Source organism: Saccoglossus kowalevskii, chromosome 13 (assembly GCF_978046115.1).
Source record: "Saccoglossus kowalevskii chromosome 13, keSacKowa6.1, whole genome shotgun sequence".
Classification (NCBI taxonomy): domain Eukaryota; kingdom Metazoa; phylum Hemichordata; class Enteropneusta; family Harrimaniidae; genus Saccoglossus; species Saccoglossus kowalevskii.
The window spans coordinates 2,392,255-2,414,061 of NC_140653.1; the positions used below are offsets into that span (position 1 = coordinate 2,392,255).

The following is a 21,807-nucleotide window of genomic DNA, read 5'->3' on the forward strand; positions in this document are numbered from 1 at the left end:
TCATAATGATATCTTCAAATCTCTAATTTTGGTGAATATTTTTGTCATTTTTGGTAAAAAGTGATATTTTCGACTTCTTGTTAAAAACCGCAAGTCCAATTGCTTTGATATTAAATATATAGGTACTATATGTGGACCTCTCTCACATTTGTTCATTTTGTAATGATATCTTCAATTCTCTAATTTTGGTGAATATTTTTGTCATTTTTGGTAAAAAATGATATTTTTGACTTCTTGTTAAAAACCGCAAGTCCAATTGCTTTGATATTAAATATATAGGTACTATATGTGGACCTCTCTCACATTTGTTCATTTTGTAATGATATCTTCAATTCTCTAATTTTGGTGAATATTTTTGTCATTTTTGGTAAAAAATGATATTTTTGACTTCTTGTTAAAAACCGCAAGTCCAATTGCTTTGATATTACATATATAGGTACTACATGTGTACCTCTCTCAGATTTGTTCATTTTGTGATGATGTCTTCAATTCTCTAATTTTGGTGAATATTTTTGTAATTTTTGGTAAAAAGTGATATTTTCGACTTCTTGTTAAAAACCAATAGTTCAATTGCTTTGATATTACGTATATAGATATTACATGTAGACTTTTCTCAGATTTGTTCATTTCGTGATGATATCTTTGATTCTTTAATTTTGGTGAATATTTTTGTCATTTTCGATAAAAAGCGATATTTTCGACTTCTTGTTAAAAACTGTAAGTCCAATTGCTTTGATATTACATATATAGGTACTACATGTGGACCTCTCTCAGATTTGTTCATTTTGTGATATCTTCAATTCTCTAATTTTGGTGAATATTTTTGTCATTTTTGGTAGAAAGTGATATTTTCAACTTCTTGTTAAAAACTGTAAGTCCGATTGCTTTGATACTATACATATTGTTCAGGCTGCTTGTTTTAAATTCTTCTTACTAACTTACTATTTTTCTGTATTGATTAATATTTCTATTGCTATATACTGAAAGAAATGTATATTTCTAAAGATACAATAAACAGTTTAACAGTTATTAATAATATTATTATTATTATTATTATTATTTTTAACCATTAGAGTGATATGCACAGTACTGTTTACTTTATAATGTGTTCCGTTGTTACCATAGTAACCAGAATTCGGTCATCATTTCACAGTGAGGATTGTTTTTATTTAAATTTTAGAAAGTATTTTCCATGCAAAATTGTGTTATATTGTAGATATATAATTGTATTGTTTCAGAACTGTTATACTTACATTTATCCTGCAAGAATCTCATCAGGCAACGTTGTAATAGTTACACTATATTCATTAACTGAACAGATTATCATATACATGAATATTTTTACAATGAATTTTAGAAAGGCATGAATATAATTTTTTATTTAAACTACTTATAAATTAAATATAAAAATATTTATGTTTATAAATTTTTAATTATGGTTGCAAACAACAAAATTGTTTATAAATATTTGTAAAATCCCCACAAAAAACATTCATGCTTTCACGAAATTCACAAAATATCAACTGAAATCGACATACAGTATAACTTGAGAACAAATTATCTTTATTATAACATTAATTTCTATGTACATTTCAACATATCCATGAGTTTATGTAATAATTCCTCAATGTAATAACATATTTTTACTTATTTCTGAATTGTAAACTGAAGTTGTTTAACCTGGGTGTATTTGCAGCTCCATTTAATGAGAAGTAATAAATTGTAACGAGCAAGATTTGGGTCTCCATATTTCCTACAAACACATGTTACACTGAATAAACAAAATTAATCACAAATTGAACAAATTCTAAACGTATCATTCTTGGACATTTGACTCTCAACTGATAGATCGTTTAATGCCAGTTTTTGTTTTAGGCATATTTCATAACAGTTTTATAAAACATAAACCATAACATGTATAATCAAATGAACACCCAACTACACTAAATATAATAATATCCTTTAAATATTCGTAAGATATCACTAGCATGCAAGTCAGTGTGAAACAAATAAATACTCATTATGAACATTTGTGACTCAAAGTCATGTTTGTCAAACTTTCATTATGAGTTTATGCCATCAGAATACCAGTATATATATGTTAACTAATTAATAAATGTAGAATATTTCAAATTACCTAATTAATATGCATAGATTTTTTAACAAAATATAATCATGTGTGGAGCTAATCAAAAAGTATCCGTGTACCTAAATTTATCCCAATTGAACTCCTCCCCAATGGTTGAGATAATGGTGAACTGAAACTGACACATCCACACATACAGACATGACATCAACATGACATTAGCCACCCATTGTGCTCTGCACAATGTCCTGGCAAATAGTTGAAATTGTATTTTTTTACATAGATTTCTATAATATCTCAAGAATTTGCTCAGTGACATTGGATGAAAGAGTAATAATTATTTTTGATATGAATTCTAATATTTTGAAAACATTTCAAAAAACCTGATATGGTTAGTCAGTTTCAAGTGATTTTCTTTAATAAAATACTTACTCAGCAATCCAAAATTAGAGTTCAGATCTGACTGCGTCAACTTACAACAATTACGGGAGACATGGATTTTTTTGCTGCAATGTGTCCCATTTAGCGTGCGCATTAGTCTTCCATTTGCGTACAAAATTTTTATCTGTTATTACAAACCGACTTTCGCCATCCTTGAAATTGGTCTTCAAATTCCCCGTTACGAGATACTCTTTGCCGGTGCGAAGGCGAGGGCAATCACACGTATTTGGCACCCACAAATATTCACGATGAGTCAGAATAAACTGGTTCTGGTATGTCTGGATGACTGATACATCGTAGCGAGTTTGGTCATTCATCAACTTCTTAGACAGTACTTGAATATGCGATGCTGCAAAGAAATGAAAAATATTTTACCCTTTGTTATATGCCCAGCACAAACATCACCTTGACTTAATGTGTAATCCGATATTTTCAAAGAACTCTTCTGAACATATTAGAGGCATATGAAGTTCCATTAAAGATAATTAAAAAAGTTTCGTAACTAATATAGCTCTAATTTTGAGATTCCTTATGTGAAAGCAAGATAATCCACAATACTAAAATCTGTAATACTAAAAGAAAACTCTTAAAGCAAAGAATTACATCCAAAGCACACAAATTAAGAAATAATATGCATAGATTTCAACATTAAATTAATCAAATTTGTGGATTAACCCCAGACTATGTCACACGTATCATTGAGTGGTTTTTGAGATATCTACCTAAACTGTGGTGGATATTTAATATAGCAGCATGCGACAAAAGACTAATCAGTCTTGCGAATTACTCCAGAGCATCTATGTACCAAGTTCCATTGATAATTGTTAGGTATTTTTTTTAGACATCACTGGGAAACCTGAAAATTGACTAATTATTTATGCAAATTAATTGATTAATATGCTCAGATTTTTATCCAGAATTAATAACATCTATGCTTGTGCCAGAGCATCATATTCCAATTTTCATTGAAATGGGACATAAGATAATTTCATAAGATAACAGTGAAACGTACATAAACACACACATACACACATACTTCCATTGTGTACTATATACACGGTAGTCACAAAAACTAATTAAATTGTCTTTGACAATTCCATCCCATGTATAATCCAAATCTCTTAATACACACAGGATATCTTGTATATAACTCTTTATTACCAGATTTATTAACTAACCAAAATCACTCTTGCAAAAAAATGTTTTTATGCTTCCACGCACTTTCCGGCATCTTGGACACTTTCGTTCTGTAGAAATAAAATACAAGTAATATTATATTATGAGTGTTATAAGACAAAAGAGAACCGGACAGGAAAGGGAAGGTAGAAAAGATGACAGGTATATATATATAGTTCATTAGATTAAAATCAAATGTGATCAAGTCTCCATTGGACATGAAACATTTGATTCATTTCATCAATCATTTCATAGGTATGCTTCAACCGATTCACTAACAGTCCCGCTATTTAGGATTTACAATTTAACCTTTTTTTTGATTTGAAATTAAATTGCAATCCTATCTTGGAATGAAATTTAATAAAATTGTAATCCTGTATAAGAATCTACTGTATTTGAAATTCAATTAAACTCAAATAAATTATAGGGTTGTATTTCAATTAAATTGAATTGCAGGTAGTATAAATAACCTCATACAAATTGTAATTTGTAACATGGCTTAGGGTTATGCAAATAGTCACCATATTTGTAACATGGCTTAGGGTTATGCAAATAGTCACCATATTTGTAACATGGCTTAGGGTTATGCAAATAGTCACCATATTTGTAACATGGCTTAGGGTTATGCAAATAGTCACCATATTTGTAACATGGCTTAGGGTTATGCAAATAGTCACCATATTTGTAACATGGCTTAGGGTTATGCAAATAGTCACCATATTTGTAACATGGCTTAGGGTTATGCAAATAGTCACCATATTTGTAACATGGCTTAGGGTTATGCAAATAGTCACCATATTTGTAACATGGCTTAGGGTTATGCAAATAGTCACCATATTTGTAACATGGCTTAGGGTTATGCAAATAGTCACCATATTTGTAACATGGCTTAGGGTTATGCAAATAGTCACCATATCTCTCTCACTCCTTTCTATAGTCTTAAGCTCCAAGAACTTGCATTAAATATAAATAAATTGATTTCACGATTTGATTGAAAATAAATAGTTGGTGGTCATTTTTTTTCGGGTTTTCAACTCTTTCTACTTCATAATAATAAATCTTAACAATTTTAAGCACACCAACATCTGTTGACAAATTTAAATAGACTGATTGTTACTTTCATGTATAATTGCATGAAAATATTTTCTTACACTAATAATCCACCATTTTGGGATTTCTGGCGATCGTAAGATCACTTTGAAAAAATACCAACAGGGACTGTCAGTTTAAAGACTTGCTAATCCTTACTTTTTTCCGAAGATTTATGTTTTCCTGGCGGTTTCACATCTGTGCTACTTCCTTGAACAAGAAATTAGCATAAAGTTACATAATGTTTAATATACATCAAGTAAATTCAAAACTAAAAAATGTTCATGCGTTCAAAATTCACATGTCAATAAGAAGGCGTGACGATCGTACCTTGTTTTGCATCATCTGTGGAAGACTTCTTTTCATTGCCACGATTCTGTAAATCACCAAGAGATTGCCCTCCGCGATCGCTCTGTGGCAGCTGAAATGGTTTACCGCCCTCTATCGATGGTTGAGTCACTGTGACATTATACGACGTAGTTTTGACAGCCTTTGCGTTACTTACATGTATCGGCAACCAGTACTCGTATTCAATGCCAGGATTATGTTCCCGGAATAACACCTAGAACAAACCATTTTATACAGAAGATTCAGTTAATAAGTTAGACGTCTCCTTACTAATAAATGTGCAGCATTAATGAAATAATACCAATTTTATAATTGCATAATGTATTGTTGGTTCTGGAAAGCAGTCACGGTTGAGTGTGAGGAATCAGGAGCTAAAAATAGACAACCTATATATCATCTGAAAGCGTATATATAGGTTAATTTTCTAGATGAATACGGTAGTGCACAGGTAGTACCAATGTTTGCCTAAGAGATTGCCTGGCGGCCATTTCGCCTTTGTGCTTAAAACGTCGAATTGCACACGATGTTCGTCAGGTTCGTAACGTTCGTAAATTCAATAAATGTAATCGACATCGAATTTTTGTCCGGTGTAATTGATTAAATCATATACTGAGGGGGGGGGGGCTTTTTTCGTGATCTGTGATCTGTGATCGTACACTTTTAATTTTCTGTGAATTGTGATTTGGAAAAAAACAGATTACGTGATTCGTGACAAAAGTATTCTCCGCGAGCCGTGATTTGTTAAAATAAATATGCCTGGTTCGTGAATTGAACTTTTCCAATTTGGGCAGCTATCTGTGTTGAGTTTGGTTGTATATATGTTACTGATGCTCAAGTTGGTACTATAAAACTAATTACGCTAGTAAAACAAATGGTTAAATTTCTTGGAAATCTTGGTCTGTTGTACACGGCATTTTCTGTTCACTTGACAAATCAGCCTGTTCCCAAATTGTCTATACAACAATGTATCCACTCTTAATACCTATCTATTGAGGGCAGAAGATGCAGTCAGGCAATCAACAGGGTTCCGGGGAAATACAAATGGGCCAGAAGGAACTGTTTCTCACAAAACTAGGTTATCTGTCTCAATGATACTTGAGCAGTTGAAAGAATTACAGGATTAAATACAGACAATTAATGTGGAATACAGAATACCCGGTAGATCTGTTACAGACTGTACAAGCTGTGAACCTTCATGCTGTTGGCCACTTCAAAGACCAGTTTCCAACAGTTTTACATTATGTCAGAAATCTGTCCAATGCAGTTTATGAAAGTTTAAGGAGATTTGTTCTCTGGACAGCATACTATTTCATAAAAGAAACCTTATATTACCCAATCAGTACTCAAGTTATACCTTTGTATAATTTCCCAAAACTACATCAATCAAAATCAATGAAACGAGCTACAGGTACAGATGCAAGAATGGACTATAGAACATGGAAAATGTGTGAATCAGAAAAAGTGAGGCAGGAAACTACAAAATTCAAAGCTGGTACATTGACAAGCAGTGTATGGGGAGTGATTCTGAACAAGAATCAGAATATGACGCGGACACAGACTCTAAGTTGACACCCATGCCTTCAGTGACATCTTCAGTCTCAGACTTTAACAATGATGCACTTAATATTTATGAAAGCAGTAACCACACGAAGTGGGCGTATGATAAAAGTTCGGTTATATGTAGACTGGTAAATTGCCCAGATTGTCAATTACGGACAAGGTATGAATAAATATGTTGATGTCTATATTGTTATTAAGTGTCCTCATCTTGTCAATTGTACCGTTAATCATCATAAGCTACAATTCAGATACATTTTGTTCGTGATCTGTGAAATGGCAAATGTATTTCCTCTGAATTGTGATTTGCCAATTTTAATGCCTGTGAAATGTGATATGTACCCCCTCCCCCTCTATACTGTGTTAATCCCGTGTACATACCATGACATGTAGGTCACCGTCTGTAGGACCAGATGCTGCAATCTTCTCAAAACCATCCAGCGTACGTTGGTACTGGATAGATGTACCAGCAGCTAAGTATTTCCCAGGCCAATTTATCATCCAGTTTCCATTGATAATGTACTGACTCCCCTCCATCAAAGCTGTGAAGTAAAACGTGTGTTCACAGTTAGTTTTGTATACCATGTTAGTTCCATGTGTTGTCACAATGTTTCAAGACAAGCGATATGTACCTAAATAGTTACGGCTTCTGTCGATAACTTCTATGCGAGTAGAACCCTTTGGGATAACAGCGACTTCATTATAACCAAACCATTCTGCAATACAAGTTATATTAGCAATTAAAAGGGAATCATTTTCATTATTTTCCATTTTTAATATAACAAACATGGGATAAAATGTGACTGTATCCGCGTGATTAATGGCGTCTGGGGGTTGTACACAGTAGGGACATTCACGTACATTCACGTGGCATCTTTGCCCGGCATAGTCATAACTGTTAAAGATACTGGAGATGTGATTGGACAGCAGAGACATAGAGGTCAATATGAAGACGGTCTGTTAAAGATACTGGAGATGTGATTGGACAGCAGAGACATAGAGGTCAATATGAAGACGGTCTGTTAAAGATACTGGAGATGTGATTGGACAGCAGAGACATAGAGGTCAATATGAAGATCAGTACGCTACCAGGTGACGTCACACCCTGCCAGAATTCATTTGTTTTTGACTGAATGTAAACACTACACTATTACCATATATATGTGTACATGACAAATCACTAAAATGATATCCTGTCTATTATTACATGACTTAACAAATGTGACAAAACATATCTAGTTATCAGCATGTTATGTACGTTGTATCCAGTCATAACAACTATTGTAGGAGATTTGTACCTGATGATGGCATATTATTCTTAAACACATTCTTATAGTGACCACAGCTTGTATTATCCCCGCCACACACGCGGCAACTGTCTTCAATTTTGTCTGATTTTAAAATCCCGTCACAACCAACGTGCTGCAATGTAAAAAATTACTCGTTATGGGTTACTAGACTTACATAAATGACGTCATAAACGCATCATTGTATGCGTCGAATGAGACCCGTATCGATTACGACGCGGAGCTCATCAAAGGAACATTAAATACGATTTTGTTTATAAAAAGTTCGCTTTATTGGCTGTCGTTTCACTTCCGTCTACAAAATGTTTAAAGAGTCGGGTTGTTTATTTCCAAAATAGGGATGTGGTTGTTTCGACGACTTTTAGACCTAATTCCGTTCTTGGGTTGAGATTTTCAGAAATAGATTTCCAACTTACGACGCATTCACCGTTCACACACATGTCAATATTGTCAGGGTTGCAGCGAGTGCCGTCCAGGACTTTGCCGAAATTGTAATAAAACCATTTGTCTCTTGCATAACACTGCAACTGACAGGGAACGTTTTCTGCAGAAAAAAATAAGTAATAAGATAAGATTTCCAATGTTTTTCATTGACGAAAATATGTGCACGGCTGCTCTGTAAAAATTGTACTTACTATCCAGATAAGGAACCCAGTCGTCAACCATCTGCCCAAGCACTTCTCTGTTGTTATAGAGGGCGCATTGCATTTCTCTGTAATCCGCCGAACCTATGGGGCAATCCTACAATAAAGAACATATCCAAGATATCTACTGTCATATTTCAAAACGAAAAAAATCCCAAACCCTTTTAAGAACTCGAAGTCATTTGATTGTATCTTACTACACAAACGGATTTTAAGTTCGTGGATAATATCTGGAATTTCATCAAGTTGAAGTAAAAGGTACGCGAAACGTTTGGAATATTTCTGTTTTTGTATTCAGTTTAAGTGAGGTGATTCAACGGGTTAATGGAAATCTCATATAGTTGTCACTGTAGACATTAATAATGATATATACGTACCTGCCAGCTGCAGGCTCTATACTGGCGATCATCGCCATTGCACTCTGATCGCCCCAGGCTATATTGGTATCTGTCATTATTAAAACATAAACAATTTATCACAAATCCATTAAAGCAAATTAAATATTAAACAGACGTAATACTCTATTTTTAAGAAGAGTATTATTTCGGATATTCCTCAATGTTCATTTTTTAAACACACGTGCGGATGCTTGTGGTGACTAAGTGTATAAAGTGCTAATGCAGACAAAATACGTGAAAACTCGTAACTAGTGAAAACACGCAAAATTCACACTTTTCTGAAAGCATTACACCCGAGTGTTGGTTGAAACGTCCCGGACAAACCTTTGGAAAAAGCGTTATCGGGCTTAAATTGACGTCTTTTACAATGTCGTTTTAATTCATACGTCGCATGTGTTTAAATATATGGCTCGAAATGACCCCATGCGTCCAATGTGCACGAAAGAATAATATATTCACGGCAATAATGGTCAGTACCGGCAGAGTATGACCCATCTTTATGAGGGGGAATTTGTTCTACTTGTCACTTGTCTGGAAAACATTTTTTGTACGGGTCGTTTTCTCTCGGAACGTTTTATGACTGACACCATTATACCCACCCCAAATAACATGCAACAGCGTGTGTTTCCACGCCACCAATGTTCAGTGCGTATTTAAATATTTGCCAATAATAAGTACGCAATCAAAAAAAACACTGTGGTTAATTTCTGACTGGGTCTGCGACATTTCGTCGAAAACTATTTTTAACTACGCATCGTACAATGTTTTCGTAGGAGACGTTTTCAAATGACCTGATGTTATATTCTGAAGTTACATCACGAGTTCATCTTGAATTGCACGTGAATGTAGATGTTACGGACCTTGATTTTTTTGTAAAACACATAGGAAGTACATGAGATGACAGTGAAATAAAGAACATTCCACTTGTTTGGATCTCTGAAAGTCAATTTAGCGACTGAATGAACGTCTCTGAACATTGCATTGAATGTTTACAATATTGCAAATCTGTTAAATATTGTGCGGGATAAAAAAAACCTACCCCTCAGAGAAAACGCTACGCGGAAATCACCCTCCTTTATATAATGTATGTATCACATTATTTTGTGCTATGTATAATCGTTACGGTATCTTCAACTATGCATTTTAGATTTTGTTTTTTTCGTAATCAATACAAATCTTGCTTTACACCTTCTACACCGTGTAACATGTGTTTCTGTAAGTGATGATATTCCCTTCCAAATAAATTTACGCCGGCTTAAAGATATACAGTGGTATTGTAAAACATGTATTTCAGCAACCATACAATTTTGCTAATTTAGATGTAGCTAATTTAAAAGAAACGGTATCAACACAAAAAGATCGTCGGCATTTTAACTGAATTAAGATTATGCCCATTTATACATTGAGGCATACTGACCCAAAGGATATTTTCTCCTTTTTCCGTTTGCTCACATTCCCACGTTACGCGTTATTGATACGTTTGCTCACTTTCCGACGTTACGCGTTATTGATACGTTTGCATACATTCCAACGTTATGCGTTATTGATACGTTTGCTCACTTTCCCACGTTATGCGTTATTGATACGTTTGCTCACTTTCCCACGTTACGCGTTATTGATACGTTTGCTCACATTCCCACGTTACGCGTTATTGATACGTTTGCTCACTTCCCCACGTTACGCGTTATTGATACGTTTGCTCACTTTCCCACGTTACGCGTTATTGATACGTTTGCTCACATTTCCACGTTACGCGTTAGTGATACGTTTGCTCACTTCCCCCACGTTACGTCTGCTTACTTTCCCACGTTATGCGTTATTGATACGTTTGCTCACATTCCCATGTTACGCGTTATTGATACATTTGCTCACATTCCCACGTTACGCGTTATTGATACGTTTGCTCACATTCCCACGTTACGCGTTATTGATACGTTTGCTCACTTTCCCACATTACACGTTATTGATACGTTTGCTCACATTCCCACGTTACGTGTTATTGATACGTTTGCTCACATTCCCACGTTACGCATTATTGATAAGTTTGCTCACATTCCCACGTTATGCGTTATTGATACGTTTGCTCACTTTCCCACGTTACGCGTTATTGATACGTTTGCATACATTCCAACGTTATGCGTTATTGATACGTTTGCTCACTTTCCCACGTTACACGTTATTGATACGTCTGCTCACTTTCCCACGTTACGCGTTATTGATACGTTTGCTCACATTCCCACGTTATGAGTTATTGATATGTTTGCTCACATTCCCATGTTACGCGTTATTGATACGTTTGCTCACTTTCCCACGTTATGTGTTATTGATACATTTGCTCACATTCCCACGTTACGCGTTATTGATACGTTTGCTGACATTCCCACGTTACGCGTTATTGATACGTTTGCTCACTTTCCCACGTTACGCGTTATTGATACGTTTGCTCACTTTCCCATGTTACACGTTATTGATACGTTTGCTCACATTCCCACGTTACGCGTTATTGATACGTTTGCTCACTTTCCCACGTTATGCGTTATTGATACATTTGCTCACTTTCCCCATGTTACGCGTTATTGATACGTTTGCTCACTTTCCCACGTTACGCGTTATTGATACGTCTGCTCACTTTCCCACGTTACGCGTTATTGATACGTTTGCTCACATTCCCACGTTACGCGTTATTGATACGTTTGCTTACTTTCCCACGTTATGCGTTATTGATACATTTCCTCACATTCCCACGTTACGCGTTATTGATACGTTTGCTCACATTCCCACGTTACGCGTTATTGATACGTTTGCTCACTTTCCCACGTTATGCGTTATTGATACATTTGCTCACATTCCCACGTTACGCGTTATTGATACGTTTGCTCACATTCCCATGTTACGCGTTATTGATACGTTTGCTCACTTTCCCACGTTACGCGTTATTGATACGTTTGCTCACTTTCCCATGTTACGCATTATTGATACGTTTGCTCACATTCCCACATTACGCATTATTGATATGTTTGCTCACATCCCCATGTTATGCGTTATTGATACGTTTGCTCACTTTCCCACATTACACGTTATTGATACGTCTGCTCACTTTCCCACGTTACGCGTTATTGATACATTTGCTCACATTCCCACGTTATGAGTTATTGATATGTTTGCTCACTTTCCCACATTATGCGTTATTGATACATTTGCTCACATTCCCACGTTACGCGTTATTGATACGTTTGCTCACATTCCCACGTTATGCGTTATTGATACATTTGCTCACATTCCCACATTACGCGTTATTGATACGTTTGCTCACATTCCCACGTTATGCGTTATTGATACGTTTGCTCACATTCCCACGTTACACGTTATTGATACGTTTGCTCACATTCCCACATTACGCGTTATTGATACGTTTGCTCACATTCCCACAATACGCGTTATTGATACGTTTCCTCACATTTCCATGTTACGCGTTATTGATATGTTTGCTCACTTTCCCACGTTACGCGTTATTCATACGTTTGCTCACTTTCTCACGTTATGCGTTATTGATACGTTTGCTCACATTTCCATGTTACGCGTTATTGATACATTTGCTCACATTCCCACATTACGCGTTCTTGATACGTTTGCTCACTTTCCCACGTTATGCGTTATTGATACGTTTGCTCACATTCCCACGTTATGCGTTATTGATACGTTTGCTCACATTCCCACATTACGCGTTCTTGATACGTTTGCTCACTTGCCCACGTTATGCGTTATTGATACGTTTGCTCACTTGCCCACGTTATGCGTTATTGATACGTTTGCTCACATTCCCACATTACACGTTCTTGATACGTTTGCTCACTTTCCCACGTTATTCGTTATTGATACGTTTGCTCACATTCCCACATTACGCGTTCTTGATACGTTTGCTCACTTTCCCACGTTATGCATTATTGATACGTTTGCTCACTTGCCCACGTTACGCGTTATTTATACGTTTGCTCACATTCCCACGTTATGCGTTATTGATACGTTTGCTCACTTGCCCATGTTACGCGTTATTGATACGTTTGCTCACATTCCCACGTTACGCGTTATTGATATGTTTCCTCACATTTCCATGTTACGCGTTATTGATACGTTTGCTCACTTTCCCACGTTACGCGTTATTGATACGTCTGCTCACTTTCCCACGTTACGCGTTATTGATATGTTTGCTCACATTCCCACGTTACGCGTTATTTATACGTTTGCTCACATTCCAACGTTATGCGTTATTGATACGTTTGCTCACTTTCCCGCGTTACGCGCTATTGATACGTTTGCTCACATTCCCACGTTACGCGTTATTGATACGTTTGCTCACATCTCACGTTACGTGTTATTGCACAGAATATTTCAGGTAAGGCATGATCCCCGTTATTGTGAAACATGTTAGAAACAACGCCACCAACGAACGCGAGCATCGCGGTAGCGGTAACTTGTACAATGTATTTAGAAAGGGGCGCAGGAACTTCTTGTTCCAAAATACGGGTAGTATTGTGGGCCGGGAACGCATAATTCCAGGTTAACTACCCACTATCTTTATTTCTTGATATAGTAGCATGTATTAGAATTAGTAAAGTTAAGTATACAAGTTTTTAAAAGTTATTCCTATTTTTTAATGATTTGGAGATAGAGATGATTACATTATGCGTGAGTTAAATTATCATACAAGTGTTTTCACAAATAACTTCTTATACCAATGTTTCGCTATTAACAATAAAATATTTAACACTTATTTTGCATTTTCATGAAAAATAGAAAATAAAGATAATTTTGCACGGACATACCGCTACATACAATGCAACGATGCGCAGAATAGTCGGTATATAATGTCGGGAATAGACTTGATGGTTGCAATTACGTAATCACAGTATTATCAGAAACAAGGCTTTACCTAATCCCCCGACACCTTGACCAGGTGTATGTTTATTCGCTATTTCACGTGCTTGTAGTGTTATTTAATCATAGATTGTTAGTGTTAGTTGACCGCCATAGCAAAAACATAGGCTTGTACATACCGTCCCTTCTCGCCCACATATAATGATATATTGTAACCAAACACATCCTATACATACGAATATTGTACCATTACACGATGTATATTGCGTATAAATCTCATAATAATGATAACTTACATTAGAGTTATGGAACCCTAATATGCAGAATTGTCTTTCGTGGATGTGGAGCTAATAAACAACAAACTATCAACAACTTTTCAAAACGAAATAAAACATGATCTTCTGAGAAAGTTTCGTGAGTCTAAACGTCAGTTTAGTGAAAAAGACAAGGATACCGACCTAGAATGAGAATTGATTCGTACCCCATAGTGGAGAATACAGACCTATATTTTGCATACCAAATTAAAAAAATTAAATGGCATTAATTTGTACATAAACTGCAGAGAAAATGGCAGGCAGACAGTGGTAGACAACGAATAATGAAAAACAATTTTAGTATTTCTATGTACCCTGTGTAATGTATCATTTTCTTAAGATTTATTATGAATATTGATATTTTTTTATATCTCAGCCTCCATGGAAATAAGTACTTGTTATATACTGGTAATTGATGAATTTTAACTTTCTGGTGATGGGATTGTGGTGATTGGAGATATAATCTGCACTGAAAATGGCATGTACTTTATTAGTACCCCGTCGGACGCAGTCCGAAAACGGGGACTTAAGTTTTGACCTCTGTGCGTCCGTGCTTGTGTGCGTCCGTGCGTGCGTCCGGACCTGTATATTAGAAATGCCTGGACCAATCACAATCAAACTTCACACTACATCATACATGATGTTATACATATGCACATCAATTTGTTTTACGATCTGTTTCAAGATGGCCGAATTTCGGCCATTTTTGTGCTAAAAATTCATTAAATATCAAGCATTTCTGGCATTTATGAATGGATTTTGTTCAAACTTACATTAGACATTACGGGTTCCTGATGCACGTTGTTCTATTTTTTAGATCGGATTCAGAATGGCTGACTAGTGGCTATTTTGTTTTAGAGCCATATCTCTGACATGCTTTGACTATGTTCAAATTTTATATATTCATTATACATGTATTTAAAATGGCTGATTTTGTTTTAATTAATGCTGTTCCAGAGTAATATCTCTCAATACTCGTTTGATGATCAGATACAAATGTCAATCATTTAAATGTTAAACAATCATCATAATCATATTCCAGACGTGTTTATATTCTAGCTATATTACTATAAACAAAACTATATATCTTAAATTTGATAACTAACGGGGACTGTGCCATGTATGGCTTGTTCAATGTGTTTCACAGTATATGTAAGTGGGCACATACACTGTCATCATAGAGGGGTGTATTGTGTGAGAGAGGTTTAGTCCGCACCCCTTATAATACTGTGACCTTTGACCATAGTGCAGGCAAGAGTCAATATATGAGGCAGCAATTCTTGCAAGATTGAGTAAGTCAACTCGGAACCTTTTAAATGTGCTATAAATGCTATCATTGTCGGGAGTTTTGTAAAAAAAATATTTTGAGCTTACCGTAAGTATGTAAAAATACACGGAAGTTTAAATATACGCTACATGGAAGTCATGTGATATTGGAATGTACAGTTTTCGTAAACCTCACTCTCAAAATAATTCAAATTCAACGGAATTACATTACCGCAGTAAAGATGTATACGGTTTCTTTTAGAGAACATATCGTCGGTCTACAACAACTGGCACTAAGCTGTTGTAATACTGGACGACTTTCAATATGATACGAGCCCTAAGTCAAGAACTCAGGTCATGTAATTCGTGCCGATTTCTCGGGAGATTCGGTTTCTGAAGAGTATATGGTCATGTCATGCTGTACTGTTTAATTTAATTCGCATGGATGAACACGCACTGTAATATTTTCAGGTATCCTGTTTAAGCATGGTTCACTGAAAGGTTGCTCCAATAAATTCCGTGTCAATGCATGTAGTAAGAAATCAGTTTTATTTCTAAATATGTCATATACATGATTTATTGATTACTGGGTGTTATCTGTCAAAATATATACTCACTTTCCCTTTTAACAGCAAGGTCTGTCGGGTATTTAAAACACTTGAAAACCCGATTTACTGCGAGTAAAAGCTTACCTTGTTGTACATTGCCTGGTACGCGTAGCAACTCCACCACCGCATGTCCTGGAGCACGGCGACCACGGTTGCCATGGACTCCACGCACTGGTGGCTTGTCGTCTCGGGCGCGAGTAGGCGCCATGGGGTGATATACGCTGCTAAGAATAATGAAGAAACATTAGAACTATAATTATGTAGTGTGGGATATTTTATGTCAATGTTTATTTTTTAATTAAAAAAGCCACAGGATTGTCAGAGCGATACACCCCAGTAGCCTTACAAAACATATCCTACGTTCCCAGTCCACTTTAAAATTGTTAGTACGTATCATGCAACGTCACCAAATAATCAATGCATTACATCTGAGAAATATAATTTCACCAGAATACGCCTAAAATAATACATAAATCTGATGTATCAATAGGTAGTAATAGAAAACAATAGATTTGCAAATGAAGTCTCATCATAAAATTCATTAACATAAATATATTCACACAAACTACTAAAGACAAACTACAATTATATCAAGCACAAAACAATTACATTTATAAAAATTACTGAGGATGGGAGACACCTACGACCAAATATACCAAAGGTATAATCTATATAAATCTAATGACAACACTGACCCCATCATAACTTTATATATGAAACATCAGAGCCAATCTCTGTAATGTTGTTCACGAAGCATTTGTATTAGATGAGAATTTTGGAATTTAAAAATATTATTATTATTATTATATTTATATGACAAATAAGCACGTTAAAAAGTTCCTCGGGGATGTTGGCCATTTGTATTATCTAGTTTAGACACATATCGGACACAACAATTGAGAAAAGATATCAACTGTGCAATTATTAAAAATCGAAACACGACGTAAAACGTCATCAATAAAACTATATGAGTGTGCAATCTGAACTTATGTTACATTACGACATGTAATGCTACGAAATATTGTCGAAGTAAATAATTTGAATAACAATACTTTAACTGAAGGAAGAACATTTTGAAAAAACATGTCTACAAATGAATAAGGCGTAGTGATAGAGTTTCTGTATAGGTCTAATGGAAATATTGCATAATTCCTCTATACGTTCCTCACGGCTCCAGTGAACTACCAGACTTGAATAACGATTTATACAATTCGCGATTTGTGTTGAGTATTGGTCAGTATTATAAACACATATATAATCAACAAAGTCAGTAAATGTCAATGTATTATGCCTTGAGTACCAATTGCGAATCATATGACCATATTCAGTTATTATTCCCTGACAATTCCCCAGACGGGTCCACTGCCTGCCGTACGTCTAAATTACCAACACACGCACTTTGTTAAACTCTAAAAATGTTGTAACAACACGTCTCAGACATACCACCCAGAAGACCTCCCACAACAGTAGTATAGATAAAACGGCGGTCTGTGGTTACAAATTAACCGACTGTAATCTATTATTAAGAACCCTATTCAAAACTTATAATGCTCTTCATGAAAAAGTCTATTTTTTGCTACATGATAAGCGGTCTTATTTATGAGAGATGTCTTTTTATTTCTTTCCCATTGAGTACGTGTTCTATTTCGGCCATGGAGTGTGATTGTAAATGATTGTTAACACGCGTCTCCGTCAAATTATCGAAAACGAGAATTAAAAATGCAACATTCCTTTAAACCCTAGTAATTCAATTAAGCAATAGTGTAGTTAACAGTTTATTTCGTTATTTTATTAAAGTTCATGGTTCAAGTGTGGCATTTTCCACGCTTCACTGTAACTCAATCAAAACATTCACATATGAGTAACATGCATGTGTTGATGACTATATATTCAATGTGCACAGATACGACTAGACTCATCTGGACTTCGTCAGCTCTTGAGTATAACCAGAAATAAAATATGCGTTAAAATATTGGGAATAAAGAATGGGAATGATTGGTTGTAGCTGCTTGACATACTCTTTTGAGTTCAAGTCTAAAAATGATTACCATTTTACGATAATCTATCATGCAATGTCGAATTCCAACGCATCAATTTCAGCAATAAAATAATTTTGCAAATACGTCTAAATTAGTGATCACAATTGGATATTTTGACTGGCAATTCATGATGATTCATGGTGATTCAAGGTTCTATTTTAAAGTATACAGTAACTCGACACTCTCGTTCTGGCTATTTAACCTGCACGGTAATTCCTCGAGTGACTAGAGATTAAATAACAGATCAGACTCACTTCTAAAAATAACCCAATATATAAGTGGTGTTTTTCTCAGCAGTCACACATGTACACGCCACAATATTGTTTCAGTCTCTACAAATCTATAAATAGATTAACAAACTATCAAACTATATTTTTGGGACATAGACGTCATTTCACTGTGTTGCAATAACCTATGTGTATAGAGACAATGTCTCACTTTATATCACCACCACGAAGGTCATTGATATCTGACATTATTAACACACTGGGAACATTTGTACTAATCCATTGCGACATGTGTCGTATACACTGGCAATGTGTTCTCATCAAACAAGGTATTGACCTGTGTTTATAATAGTCTTGCCCAATACTCATTCACAAATTGGTCACGGTAGCTGTTATTACAATAAATACGAAACTGGTATATGTCACATATTGCACATGATTAATGGTGTCTCTACTTTAGTTACGGTATCACATACGTGTCGTATACACAGTGTGTATTATAAATACTGACTCCGCACATGTTTCTGTGAGGTAGCAGGACAAGTGATTTGTTGAATATGGTTACGTAGTGAGATTGTGTATATACTAATAACCACATTCCTATATGTGACTACGAACCAAATCAATTCTTTCAGGAGGAATAACACGACATACACACATTTCAGTGACTGAAACCTGCATAATACGTATAGACCAATACGTAGTGGTGGTTCTATTTACTTGTCTGGGGCTAAATAATTTGATGTTATTTTAGCTCCCTCAATATCTCTGGACCAGCAAGTCATATGTGAAGCATCCTGACCAATTTGTTTATGTTAAACATAATCGATTAACATCACTAATAAGTATGTAATGTTAAAAGTGTTAACATTTTGAAGAAAAATAGGAATCTGAACTTAATATTCTGTAATAATATTCTGTAATAATGACAACTTTTCAGGTAGCATTTTTGGAAATATGGAAAGACCTAAAACTTTCTTGTAAAGTGCATTTGCGTATTGCGATGATTAACTTTTCATTAAAACAATTAGCCTATATATCAAATCAGACAGTACAGTAGTCGTGGATGGATGAATGGTAGTGGTACAAAACACGCTACATATGTATCGCCACAGGTACTGTGATATTACTGTATATAATTGTCCATAGAATTATAGCGAAAAACACTCAGTTTAGGTTAAAGGTTAATAATTGTCGTGTAATAAATTAAATCATGACTTAATTTACAATCAACCGTAATTTAAGATCTATACAACTACAGTTTTCGGATTCTGTTGTATGGAAACTAAGGAGTTACAGAAACGACTTGCTTGTTTGTTTGTTTGTTTGTTTGTTTGTTTGTATATTACCATACTCGCATAATACTATTAACTTCTCGCGAACAAAATAATATCCGGTACACACTGCAAACATGGAGAATTCCTGATTCAGTGGCAGTACGCTGATATTTTTCAAAAAAAGATAATCTAATATATAAATAACCTGGCTATGCTTTAAGGAGTGATTTAGTATTAACAACAAATATTCACACACAACTGTAGAAATCAAAGAGTCTAGAAATCCGAAGCGGGCAGGGTATATAGGCGCCAAGATTTCCTTGTTATTTTGTTGAAAATTGAGGAGTTCTTACTGACTTGACATTGTTACCAAACAGACACGAGTAGCCAAGAGATAGGCACATTCTGTAGGTGTAAGCTATATTGATTAATTGGTAAACACAAAGTCAGTTATTGTTTAAGTACTTTGGGGTGGTTGCTATAGTTTTCAGAAACGAAAAACATCATACATATATATTAATTTAATGTTAAACAAGCATTGTGTCCATCTCCTCTCCAATCTTCTTTCTAGTAATCCTAAAAAACAGACCTGTGCTATAATAAACATGTCAGTTACGAAATGACAACACAAGCATCAGGACTGATTTCAACCTGACTTCAATATCATATGACCTCGGTACTAACGATTGACATATAACCTGACATCGATGTCATATGACCTTGGTACTAACGATTGACATACAACCTGACTTCGATATCATATGACCTCGGTACCAGCGATTGACATACAACCTGACTTCGATATCATATGACCTTGGTACTAACGCTTGACATACAACCTGACACCGATATCATATGACCTCGGTACTAACGATTGACATACAACCTGACACCGATATTATATGACCTTCGTACCAGAGATTGACATATAACCTGACATCGATATCATATGACCTCGATACTAACGATTGACATATAACCTGACATCGATATCATATGACCTCGATACTAACGATTGGCATATAACCTGACATCAATATCATATGACCTCGGTACTAACGATTGACATATAACCTGACATCGATATCATATGACCTCGGTACTAACAATTGACACATAACCTGACATCGATATCATATGACCTCGGTCATAGCGATTAACATATAACCTGACATCTATGTCATATGAGTTCGATACTAACAATTGACATATAACCTGACATCGACGTTATATGACTTTGATACTAACGATTGACATGTAACCTGACATCGATATCATATGACCTTGATACTAACGATTGACATATAACCTGACATCAATATCATATGACATCGGTATCAGCGATTGACATACAACCTGACATCGATATCATATGACCTCGGTACAAGCGATTGACATATAACCTGATATCGATGTCATATGAGTTTGGTACTAACGATTGACATATAACCTGACATCGATATCATATGACCTCGGTCCTAGTGATTAACATATAACCTGACACCGATATCATATGCCCCAGGTACTAGCGATTGACATATAACCTGACATCGATATCATATGACCTCGATACTAATGATTGACATATAACCTGACATCGATATCATATGACCTCGATACTAACGATTGACATATAACCTGACATCTATATCATATGACCTCGATACTAACGATTGACATATAACCTGACATCGATATCATATGACCTCGGTACTAACGATTGACATATAACCTGACATCGATGTCATATGAATTCGGTACTAACGATTGACATATAACCTGACATCGATGTCATATGACTTCGGTACTAACGATTGACATACAACCTGACTTCAATATCATATGACATCAGTACTAACGACTGACATACAACCTGGCATCCATATCAAATGACCTTGATACCAAGGATTGACATACAACCTGACATCGATATCATATGACCTCGGTACTAACGATTGACATATAACCTGACAATGATATCATATGACCTCGGTACTAACGATTGACACATAACCTGACATCGATATCATATGACCTCGGTACTAACAATTGACACATAACCTGAGATCGATGTCATATGACCTCGGTACTAACAATTGAACTATAACCTGGCACCCATATCATATGACCTTGATACTAACGATTGACATGCAAC

At 35.4% G+C, this 21,807-nt stretch overlaps 1 protein-coding gene across 4 annotated transcripts in view; it reads right to left on the reverse strand.

Moving 5' to 3' along the window:
• Window positions 1-1,542: 1,542 nt before the first annotated feature.
• Window positions 1,543-21,807, reverse strand: part of LOC100372856 (ADAMTS-like protein 5) — a 45,791-nt gene continuing 25,526 nt past the window's right edge. The window contains exons 2-12 of one of the 4 annotated variants that reach the window (XM_085506678.1): window positions 16,194-16,330; window positions 9,026-9,095; window positions 8,640-8,745; window positions 8,421-8,548; window positions 7,996-8,119; window positions 7,330-7,413; window positions 7,079-7,239; window positions 5,123-5,354; window positions 4,952-5,002; window positions 3,706-3,774; window positions 1,543-2,876 (exon numbers count right to left, since the gene is read on the reverse strand). In XM_085506678.1, coding sequence (XP_085362804.1) covers window positions 2,569-2,876; window positions 3,706-3,774; window positions 4,952-5,002; window positions 5,123-5,354; window positions 7,079-7,239; window positions 7,330-7,413; window positions 7,996-8,119; window positions 8,421-8,548; window positions 8,640-8,745; window positions 9,026-9,095; window positions 16,194-16,330 — 1,470 coding nt within the window. In that variant the 3' untranslated portion in view covers window positions 1,543-2,568. Of the gene's footprint in view, window positions 2,877-3,688; window positions 3,775-4,951; window positions 5,003-5,122; window positions 5,355-7,078; window positions 7,240-7,329; window positions 7,414-7,995; window positions 8,120-8,420; window positions 8,549-8,639; window positions 8,746-9,025; window positions 9,096-16,193; window positions 16,334-21,807 lie in introns of all 4 variants that reach the window. The other 3 variants (XM_085506677.1, XM_085506680.1, XM_085506679.1) reach the window with 3 other exon arrangements.